Source organism: Colias philodice, chromosome 25, assembly GCF_061535455.1.
Source record: "Colias philodice isolate Cphi_HAF_F1 chromosome 25, ilColPhil1 Martin Lab GWU primary, whole genome shotgun sequence".
Lineage (NCBI taxonomy): Eukaryota > Metazoa > Arthropoda > Insecta > Lepidoptera > Pieridae > Colias > Colias philodice.
The window spans coordinates 2,297,659-2,309,514 of NC_143110.1; the positions used below are offsets into that span (position 1 = coordinate 2,297,659).

Below are 11,856 nucleotides of genomic sequence, written 5' to 3' on the forward strand. Positions count from 1 at the left end.
ACAAGTAACCAAAGCTTTTGAAATATAAAGGAAAAAAGTCTATAAAATGTGTATCTTAAAATCGTTTGTATGAGTAAAGTGACGTCATACCAACTGCGTAATACGGTCCAACAAAAAAAATCCAAAGATATCTCAAACATAATATTTTGCGACAATTAAACAGCATCGTTTCATACTAAATGTTTCTATTAAATTATGTAAATTTTTATTAAAAAATATTATAATTTAAGTACGTCCATGTGATGATTGAATGATAATTTATTTTGTATACTGCGAAACATTTACTCCGTTCTTAGATAGTTCCTTGATCAGCCAATCCGAGGCCGGATGGATGGATCCAAGTTGCGCTTTTGAATTCCTGCAGGGGCCTCTCGCCAATCCCGCCACGATTAAATCATTGTTCTGGAAAAACAAACAGATTATTAATTAAAGTTACCAAAATATTGATATCTACCTTTTATAGGTCAATATTAAAGTGAAACTTTTATTACATCGTCTCAAACTTTTTGGTCTGTGTAGCGCATGTCGCGTGTATCGCGGCTGCCGAGTAGGTATACCTACTCGGCACCGTTCGTGTTCGGAACCGTTCGAACAGTTTCACTTTTACCGTGGTTTCATGAAACCACACAACATTTTTTTTTAATATTTTGTCTGTATTTCAATTTTATGAGTTTAACTATAAATCAATAAAATTAACAAAAATCGATAGATTATTAGAATTGCATGAAATAACGCACTTGATGGCCGATAACTTATGAACATTTTTAAACAAAATTAAGGTGCAAATAATATTAAATAATTTGGGAATAAATCTCAAGATTTCCTATATCCAAGGGTTATGTTGATGGTTAACCTAATAGGCGATCACCATCCCATGAAAATTTTCTGAGGCAGGAACTCTGCAAATTCGTTGTCTGCTTTGAAGTGATAAGGAAATGATTGATGAAGTGAATAAAGGAATAAACTGGGAAACGGGCAGTTAGTCTGAACATATAAATAATAAATTCTACTTACATCCGTCATGCATATAACAGGCAAGCCTGGAGAGACGAGACAATTGTCATCTTCGAATAGTAAAGAGCCGCACGCCGCATCTGCACCTTGGCCACCTTTGGTACAGCTCCCTTTTTTAGTTTGCAGTATAGTCTGGAATTAAATCAAGTTTCTTAAGTCTAAATTTTCAACCTGCAAAAAGAGGAGGTTTTAAATTGAATTTTTGGGTATGTTTACGATGACTTTGATGATTCTTTTAATAAGAAAGATAGTGTCTTCCGGTTGGTCCCATATAAATTTTGTCTAGTTCTAAGATAATATAATACTATCGTTTATATAAACAATCTATTAAAGCAGAGCTATTGGAACAGATCATATTTTTTGTTTAATAATTGGTAGATTTTATTTACGGACAGGCAGGTTATGTGCTTTGTATATCGAGCCAGGTGGACATGTTTTTATATCTCCTGTCCTTTGAGAATCGATTCCGGTATGCTATAGTTTTAATGCTATGCTAATGGATTTTCCTAGTCAACAGAATTATGAGACGTGATCACAGAATATCGAATTCCTTTAAACGTAAAAGCCACTCAGGAAAAAAGCACAAGACAAGAACTTGTTAATTATATTGTTTGTGAAGTCTCTTTTTAATTTTATTTCCTTTACCTACAGTGCTGCCATATCTTTTATCTATCTAATAAATAGAATAAATAGAATATATAGTACGTACAGATTCAATTTCATCGTTATAATTGAATCCAAAAGCATAGCAGGCATTGTCTAAAGGCCACTTGATGTTGAGACATGCGCCGTTGTTGTTTCGACCATTGTTCCATACCACGTCCGTCTCCAGCATGAACACTGCTACGTCATACTCATGACTACCTATAATCACATAATTTATTTGTCTATAATACTATGCTTATTATGCTTTATTTCCTTCTTCTTGTCCAGATGACTAACACTATATTTTATAACTAGAACAACTTGACCAATTATAATCATATTTCATTTGTTGGCTTCATCTCTAATTGCAAATCGATATTAAATTATTAAAATACAAAAAAACCCTTGTTTTGTAATGTTAGAATAAGCAAATGAGCTGATGGGTCATCTGATGACAAGCGATCACCATCATCCATGAACATTTTTAAATACGTTGCCCGTATTATACATTTTTGTTTTTGTTTTTATATATTTTTGTTTGGCCATGAAACAGTAAGATATCTTTTTATTACCTGTGTTGTATTGCTCATGTTCAGCCCTCGACCGGACTAGATAGGTCTTCTCCGGGTCCTGGGAGCCTGGTACCTTGGCGTGGATAATCTGGTGATTCTTGGCAGCTCTCATACATGTGGCTGTGGTCAGAACCGCGTTGAACCCGACGAGAATCCCGCCGCAGAACAGACCGGAGTTCCCAGGCTTTACGCCCTTGGATCTGCTTATCAAATACACATTAATACCATCAGCAGAGGAGTTACCGTGATATCTTATACTAGCTGCTCTTCGTGGTTTCACCCACGTGTCTCCGCTTCTGTTAGTCTTAGCGTAATGATAATAATATATAGCCTATAGCCTTCCTCGACAAGTGGGCTATCTAACACCGATAGAATTTTTCAAATCGGACCAGTAGATCCTGAGATTAGCGCGTTCAAACAAACAAACTCTTCAGCTATATAATATTATTATAATTATAATTATATTATTGTATAGATAGATTATTTCCAGCGTATTAATACTGTTTTAAGACAACATGGTAACCCTCCACACCTATTTTTATTAAATAACTAGCTTCCGCCCGCGACTCCGTCCGCGCAGATGTCGGTCTTCGCGTGGATGGTCTCCATTTTGATTAACTCTGACAATGACATCTTATAAATATCTATTGGACCCAAATACGGCTAGGCCTATAATAATACGCAACGTGTGTTCGCGGTTCTACAGAACAACGTCTATGGATAAAACTGAAAAATTAAGATTAATTTTTTTTCTACGTATTTTTCCAGGATAAAAAGTATCCTATTTTACGCCCAGGATAATAAGGTATAAATTATAATTATATACCAAGTTTCATCGAAATCGAACCGTTAGTTTTCATCACGTGAAAACTAACGGTTCGATTTCGATCTGTCTTCACATACAGACAGACAGACAGACAGACAGACAAAAAAATTTTTAATCACATATTTGGGTTTGGTATCGATCCAGTAACGACCCCTGCTATTTATTTTTTCGATATTTTCAATGTACAGAATTGACCCTTCTACAGATTTATTATATGTATAGATTGAATATTATATTAATACTCAATCACGGAATTATCAATATTGATAATAATAATTGTACTTATTAATTATAAAACATTTTCCTCCAATAAAATAATTAATAATTACATCAGTTAGTGTCAGGGTTATGACAGATATTGTCTGGGGTTCAATAAACGGTAAATAAGTAAAATGTATTATTAATAAAGTCCATTTAGTCAGAGTTCGAATACCGAATAAATAATAAATTAATTAATATAGATTTTTGAAGTGAAAACTTCTTTAGCGGCGTTGAGCACTTTTTCTGTAATGGGTATAAAATCTTAAACTCACGTCAGGACACGTGACCTGATCGAAAAAGCGTAAGACGGATACCATTCCAATTTAAGTCTTGTTAAAAAATATCAAATATGCTCAACGTTAATAATCAATTTTTCACTTCTGCCGGCACTCCCGGAGTGCAACCCGTCTTTTTTTTTAATAAATAGCGTGGTTTTTGTGGATGGTATATAATTTGTTAAATTTTCTACAAAGTAAGCTAAGCCGCGGGCGGAAAGCTAGTATATAAATAAAGTAAAGTTACGTCAAGATACGATGACATAGAGTTCAAAAACCGACTAAATAATAAATAAATTCATTAGTAATATTCATTCATTTAAATAACAAGTAGGTACACGAGAGTGATATAGACTGCTTTTTAGCGCGGTGAAACATCTCATTCCCATTGTAATTTCCTTTAACAAAGAGGGTGAATCCGGGCTTGGAAAGATAACCACAGATAATGTAATAATTTAAGTACATAATAATATCACAGTATTACAATAGATAATATACTTACTTATACAGACCGACGCACCATGGACATGAATCCATTTTTGTCGTTAGACATTCTGGAAATAGAATTAAATATTATGTTTTACGGGAATTACACAAAATGACTTTTAACACGTTATTAATGGAAAAATGTGAAGGGATAGAATTTGTAACAGGTGATTTTGTAGCGTTTTAATAACTCAGGCCCCGGAATCACAGACACAATAGAAAATCTATTGTGTCGTGGACCGATCGGGCCGTTCGGGGCTCAATGGGTTAAAACTTAAAAGTCTACCAAATATATATATATATATATATATATATATATAGGAAGAAAGTTATCACTTTTAAAAATAAATACAAATTAAATTGAGATTAAACAACGCTATTGATAATTACAATTTGATTTTTGGGTGCTAAACGAAAATATTGATAAAAATCCATTTTTACTACAACGATAATGTAAAACAAACGTGTTTTTATAACAGTTTTAGATTATTCTTTCAATTTTTGTAATTTAATAGCTTAGTTTATTTACTAAATTAAACACAGCTATTTACCTTCGTCTACATTCTTAGTAGTATTCAGTGTGCAACACCACTCACCTCGCTGACATGGCTTCTTCGATCTGAAAGATTATCAATTATTAACTCAAACTCACAATCACGCTCAAAAGTAATACTCTAAACTCTAAAGAAAAACTTACGTAGTAATTACCAACATATATTATATTTATTAATTAATCTATGGTAACACTGTTTGATTCTGCGCGTTACAACCTTTGGTCCTAATCGCCACGAAATAATTTTAATGAACTCTGACATTTTTTGGCGGAGTTTTAATCGACAATTGTAATTCTAATCTATACTAATATACTAATAATATTATATAGAGGAAAGGTTTGTAATTATGTATGTATGTATGTATGGTTTTCACGCATAAACTACTGGACCGATTTCAAAAATTCTTTCACCATTAGAAAGCTGCATCTTCACTGAGCAACATAGGCTATATTGCATTTTGAAAAAAATTAGAGATCCTTACCAAAAATGCAATAATGTAACCCAAGGTGTAAAAAATTCCTCAATAAAACTTCGGTCATCGCGTGCGCTGCGGAATCTATTGAAGATAGAACAAAAAAATGTTCTACGGTATTATAGAATGGATCAATATCTACAAGAAAGTCCGCGATACCATATGTCCATCTTCAGTAGTTATGTTACTACAACAACTTTTTTACGTTTTCAAAGTAAATAGAAGTGCCGACAGTAATCAAAGCATGTTATCCATACACATATAATAATCCTTATCCCATTAAATGATGTATTATTATAGACTGTTTCAATACTAGCAAAATACTTTTTAAATGAAAAAAATGGATATTCCATTCAAAAGATATATGTATAACGAATTTTTAAAAGTGTCAATCTACAGAAAATAGTAGGTATACTGTTCAATACAATGAGCAGGCCGTAGTGCGGGACGGGGTAAAGGTGATTTTCATGTGATTAAAAATTAAACCTATAGTCCGACCTATAGTAGACTTTTCACTGTCACGATATCGCTATCGCTATGCGGGTAAAACCGCAGGGCATTGCTAGTTATTTATAAAATCAATGTATTCTGCACTCCTCTCTATATAAACTGCAGGTGTACCTAATTTCATCAACTTCTTTCGATGCAGTAATGTTCAAAGTCTACTGTATCGCTCATTATAGTCTGTCCACTATAAGAATTGCTTTTTGACAGCTCGACGGGTGATACTAGAAGTGATGTTCAAAAGATTATCGATTGTGATACCATTTCAATTATAAATTCAAAATATTATCATAAATCGAATCAGGTACGTAAATAATAATTACAACGTAAACGTACTAATAAGATATTAGATATGTAATAATAAGACCACATATCTATGCATTGTATGTTAAAACTAGGGATGTAACGATACATGATTTTGCCGATACGATACCGATACCGATATTTGTAGTAATGTATCGGCGATACCGATACCGATACCGATATAGATGGCTTGGTAGAAAAATAAATAGTGAATTATGCATAAAAAGTTACCAACATTTAACAGAGACTCAACTGTTAATCGTATTCTTTTAAATAAAAATGACAAATCAAAAAACAACAAAACCATTTATTTTAGTATTATTATTTTACAAAGTCAGTTAAACTTTAAGTAATACACATACAATCAGTACCTAATAAAAGTTTACTATTGGTAGAGTTTTTTCAGAAAACAAAGTGCGCATGCGCGGGCGGCCTCCCGCATCGTTCATTGGGCGCGGTTTTTTGAATTGTTTGATATCGGTATCGGTTGTTTTATTATCGGCGATACCGATATATCAGCTTGCCGATTATATCGGCCGATAATCGGTATCGGTATCGGTATCGTTACATCCCTAGTTAAAACTAAACTAAACTAATATTTTATTATTTATTGGTTTCTATCTTACAATTTGGTTGTCTTTACGTTTAAATTATATAACATAATAGAAGAGTTATTCTGCATCGGATATATTTTACAGAGTATTTCTATCGATTATTATAATCTATCGACCCATCATTGAATAATTCTGTGTAGACATCACTAAGTGGGCGGGACCTGTCCATGAAGAACGATAATTATTTGTATGACATTTTAACATAGACAATACAATCCTTCATAGGCGTGAAGCTGTCAAAAAGCAAATAATATAATGGACAGAGTATAGTTGAGTTTACTTGCGTAGGCTTAAAAAAATTTAAACAATTTTTGAGCATGGTTGTGAGTAATAAACTCACAACTCACACTTTCTGAGTACTGAACTCACAATCATTTATTGCTTCAATAAGTATTACATATTAGGTACATTAGTTATTTATTTATTTATTTATTTATATAAGGCACAGTTACAGGATATAATCCAATTAAATTACGCAATTTGTAGGACAATATGTCTGTTGAATTATATAAATATTAACTTAGTGAAAACAAAAAAATCAGCTGGTTAGTAATCATTTATGATGACCTCGTTATCGATACACATTGGAAAGAGGGGTGGGAAAGGGAGGGAAAGAGGGGACTCTTTGATCAAACTATAGATTTTGTAGGACACATATTTTTTCGAATAATTTAGATAATTATCTTGAGATTGAACAAAAAAAAAATTCAGTTTGTAATAAATATTTGAGAACCATCAAATCAAAACATTTTATCCTTGTTACCTCTGTTAGCTACCACAATCGAGAGTTTCGTACAGGAAATTATTGGGCGTCTCATCAAAATAAAGCTACTCACGGAAAATTAGCTTGATAGTAATCAAGTGCAAAAATGGGCGATGGATCCTGAACTATTACCTCAAATCGTTATCAATCAAATTGCCTCCTTCTAATAAGTTGTGTTCATTATCACAGAGTGAGTGAGGTACGCATCGTCCCAGTTGATTTTGGTGCGTATAACACGTCGCATTACTAACTGGTTCTGAAAGAAAGAAAAAAAATTGAATTTAAAAAAAAATGCGTTATGGTCATGTCGTTTTATACAAATTCTATTCTACTAATCCTACTCCTACTAATATTATAAATGCGAAAGTTTATGAGGATGTATGTGTATGTGTGTGTTTGTTACTCGTCCATGCAAATACTACTGAACCGATTACAATGAAATTAAGCACACATATAGAAGGTAACTTGGATTAACACATAGGATAAGTTTTATAATGGAAATCCAACGTGAACTATGCGGGTTTTTCTTTAAAAACGCGGGCGAAGCCGCGGGCGGAAAGCTAGTATATAATAAGGAGCGATTATCAAGTTTCTAAACCTTAGTTACTAGTTTTAGTTGTGCGTTGAAATGAAAGTTTTTTATTTTCGTTTGTTAAGTATTGCACGCCTCATAAGCGAAGCGTTGAGGTGGGTACTACTGTCACTTCGCGCAAAACATCTGATTTTTCAAACTTAAAATGTCTTTATGTATCATACATTGCACTTGTAAGATAATACATACACACACATATTAAGAAAAAACACTATTTTTAACGTTCATGATATTTTTGATGTCATTTTTGTTATTTAAACTAGTTAAAAAACAGTTTAAAAAAGTTCTGTCTTGGACGTCCGTGTGTCTGTATGTGCGGATCCTTTTTCTTGTTAACACGATAGCGACCGAAATACTTTACTAATCGAGTCTTTTTTTTTCTCTTACGCTTGAGTATGCTCAGGAATAGAACCCTTTCATTTTTCAGGGTCTGATTCGATGTGGTTTAATTGTTATTAAATAAACAAAAATAATAATTAATAAATATTTATTAAAAAAAAATTATGAGGCGTGCACTTTTGGATTTTCCAAATTATTTGCTATTATTATAACCTATGTTTAGATAACACCTATGTCATAGCAGAAGCTCATATTTATCAGAATAATATTATTTTTAATAATTGTTACAACATAAATACATAATATATTTAATACTTTTTATATTTTTTTGCTCTTTTATGCTTTTTGTACCAATTATGCAGTCAATTGTTGATAAATTAAACTTATGTCCGATAAAAGATGACTTAGCGTTCTAACAGACGAACGGCAAGTTGTGAACGGCAGAGGCTACTTCAGCCGTCGCCACATGTCGACGTCAGTCGTCGACACGTTTGACATTGATGGCAAACTGCAAGCGTTTGACGTTTGACGGCATCTGTTTTGCGTGTCGACGGCAGCCGTCGACATATTGACTGCTGCCGCCGACGCGTCGACGACTGACGTCGACATGTGGCGACGGTTGAAGTAGCCTCTGCCGTTCGCACCTTGCCGTTCGTCTTTTAGAACTCTTACATAGGCAATATGATCTAACACTTAAACAATTAAGTTATTATTCTACAAGACTTACTACTTGGGTCTAAATTTAGAGATTTCCTTTTACTCGCAGTCGTTATCGAAGATAATAATATGCCAAATCCGAACATCAGCCATAGTAATACATTGAAGTGCCCCATCTTCTGTAAAGATAAAAAGTACAGTTAAAAAAACACGCTTTAAGCTTTAATACAGCGTTTAAAAACCTGGGATCCGCGACCATATCCCAGGGGGTCCACAGAAAAATCAAGAAAATTACGAAAGCCTTAATGAAAAAAAAGCTCCAGAGCCTCGGTCACCGCCGCAGAGTGGCCAGCTTATCGGTCTTCTATCGGATACACTTTGGAGAGTGCGCTGCGGAACTGCACGATCTCGTTCCGCCATCCCCGTTCTTCTATCGATCGTCGAGGCGCACAGACTCTAGGCATCGCCATATGGTGGACGTTCCATGTACCCGGACTAAGCGGTTTGGTTCCACATTCTTTATCTGAACCGCGAGGGACTGGAACATGCTTCCTGAGTCTGTGTTCCCCGACGAGTACAATATGGGGGTCTTCAAGCGTAGACTGAACAGGTACCTTCTAGGGAAGCGCGTTCCATCTTAGACCACATCTCAGCTTAACATCAGGCGAGATTGTGGTCAAGCGCTTCCCTATTACCAATATTAAAAAAAAAAAAAAATGACCAGACTATTCTGAAGGCCGGACTTTGAATTTATACGTTTTAAGATGGATAAGCTATTTCATGGCTAGGGGTCCGCCTTTGGAAAAGGTTGGGAAAGGCTGCTAATATGATAAGCTCATCAAATTATTGCATTGTCACCGGTCCTTGGTAAACAGTACTACACCGTTTGAATTAAAACTGTAGATTTAAAGTGAGGTCAAAATCGACTCTTTCTCTATCTTTCTCGAAGATTCTTACATACAAACATACATGTGACTTGTGAAGTTTATAATGGTGTGACAATTTATTATCTATATATTCTACTAGAGGTCCGCCCCGGCTTCGCCCGTGGTACATATTTCGCAATAAAAGGTAGCCTATGTCCTTTCTCGGGTATCAAAATATCTCCATACCAAATTTCATGCAAATTGGTTCAGTAGTTTAGGCGTGATTGAGTAACAGACAGACAGACAGAGTTACTTTCGCATTTATAATATTAGTATGGATATAATATTATAGAACGGAAGAATTTGTTTGTTTGTTTGATCGCGCTAATCTCAAGAACTACTGGTCCAATTTGAAAAATTATTTTAGTGTTAGATAGCCCATTTATCAAGGTAGGCTATAGGCTATATTATATCATCACGCTAATTCCAACAGGAGAGGAGCAATGCGGGCTAAACCGCGGGACACAGTTAGTACATAAAATCCGATATAGCGAAATAATCATCTATAATTTTATTTTATATAGAGAAAATAATCAACTAATTTGTTTGATTGTCATTATTTAAAATAAAAACCTGCCTTTCCTTGTAACATAGATATTTCCCGATTCAAACCAGGTTAAGTTGAGAAAAAGGGCTTGATATATGCTTTAGAATACAACTTTAACATACATATAAATAATATTATAGAGTTGTTACCAAAACTTAATCAAAATGGGTTCAACAGTTACGTGATATTGTATAACAATACAAACATTACAACTTTAAAGATTTATTTATATGAATTATGAACCCATGCTTGACTCCAATTACAGCAAAGATAAGAATATAAGAAAACATATTGTTTATGTTAACTTGAGGAAATTAATTCATTTTATCACTATAATATTATAATCCGTGCTTATATCCATACTAATATTATAAATGCGAAAGTAACTCTGTCTGTCTGTCTGTTACTCAATCACGCCTAAACTACTGAACCAATTTGCATGAAATTTGGTATGGAGATATTTTGATACCCGAGAAAGGACATAGGCTACCTTTTATTGCGAAATATGTACCACGGGCGAAGCCGGGGCGGACCTCTAGTACATAATAATTTTAATTACAAATATTTGTCGACCTATTCTTAGACTTACCAAATATATGCAAAAAAACATTACCTAATCCACAGAAGGAAAAAAGGAAAAAATCTGTCAACCTGTATGAGAGGAGCTTTGTACAAACACTGCTACAAGATAATTTAATACACAATTTACCTAGGTATATGAATAAAATATAAAATCTAACGCATAAAAAGATTTATTTGTTACTAGAGGTCCGCCCCGGCTTCGCCCGTGGTACATATTTCGCAATAAAAGGTAGCCTATGTCCTTTCTCGGGTATCAAAATATCTCCATACCAAATTTCATGCAAATTGGTTCAGTAGTTTAGGCGTGATTGAGTAACAGACAGATAGACAGAGTTACTTTCGCATTTATAATATTAGTATGAATTGCACACAATACTCAAAATACATCACATCGTGTATCTTTCGCACTCAAAACGAGTTTATTATGTTTTGGACGCTATTAAAAGTCAAGCACCAAGGTCACCACAATATTATATGAAATCTGATTATTAATTAATAATAATTACCATGTTTAATGTTTCACACAACCTTCTCTCACGAGATCACAAAGTGAACTACAAGTTGTAACTCAATTTCAATAAAATCCAGTTGCAATTATACTAGCACTAATGACTCATGTGATAATACCACTTACTTGGTCTACACTCCGCCACGATGGGCCAGCACGGACAGATTCTTACTGGCCCAGCGTGGTGGATTATGGCCAAAGCCTTCATAGTAGGGCTGTATCCCTGCAGCAGGAAAACACTTGCTGATGATGATATTACATAGGCTGTAACACTGACATGATTTTAAAAGAGCAACTATGGAGTTTGTTGCCGGTTCTTCTCCATAGATACTGCTTTCCGAATCGGTGGTAAATGTTAATATGTAATGACGATTCAAAAGTGCTTCTAGAAGAAGTCTAATTGAATAAATAAATGT

At 34.1% G+C, this 11,856-nt stretch overlaps 1 protein-coding gene across 2 annotated transcripts; it reads right to left on the bottom strand.

Moving 5' to 3' along the window:
- Positions 1–246: 246 nt before the first annotated feature.
- On the bottom strand, positions 247–11,525 carry LOC149477221 (complement factor I-like). 2 transcript variants are annotated; one of them, XM_089710622.1, is made up of 9 exons: positions 11,439–11,525; positions 8,948–9,056; positions 7,422–7,545; positions 4,631–4,698; positions 4,096–4,147; positions 2,232–2,431; positions 1,724–1,878; positions 1,015–1,146; positions 247–402 (listed from the first exon to the last, which is right to left on the bottom strand). In XM_089710622.1, the coding sequence occupies exons 1-9, from the start codon at positions 11,439–11,441 to the stop codon at positions 259–261; spliced, it is 987 nt and encodes a 328-aa protein (XP_089566748.1). In that variant the 5' UTR covers positions 11,442–11,525; the 3' UTR covers positions 247–258. The 2 variants fall into 2 exon arrangements, with proteins under 2 accessions (XP_089566748.1, XP_089566746.1); XM_089710620.1 differs by having other exon boundaries at positions 2,232–2,434.
- Positions 11,526–11,856: the final 331 nt, after the last annotated feature.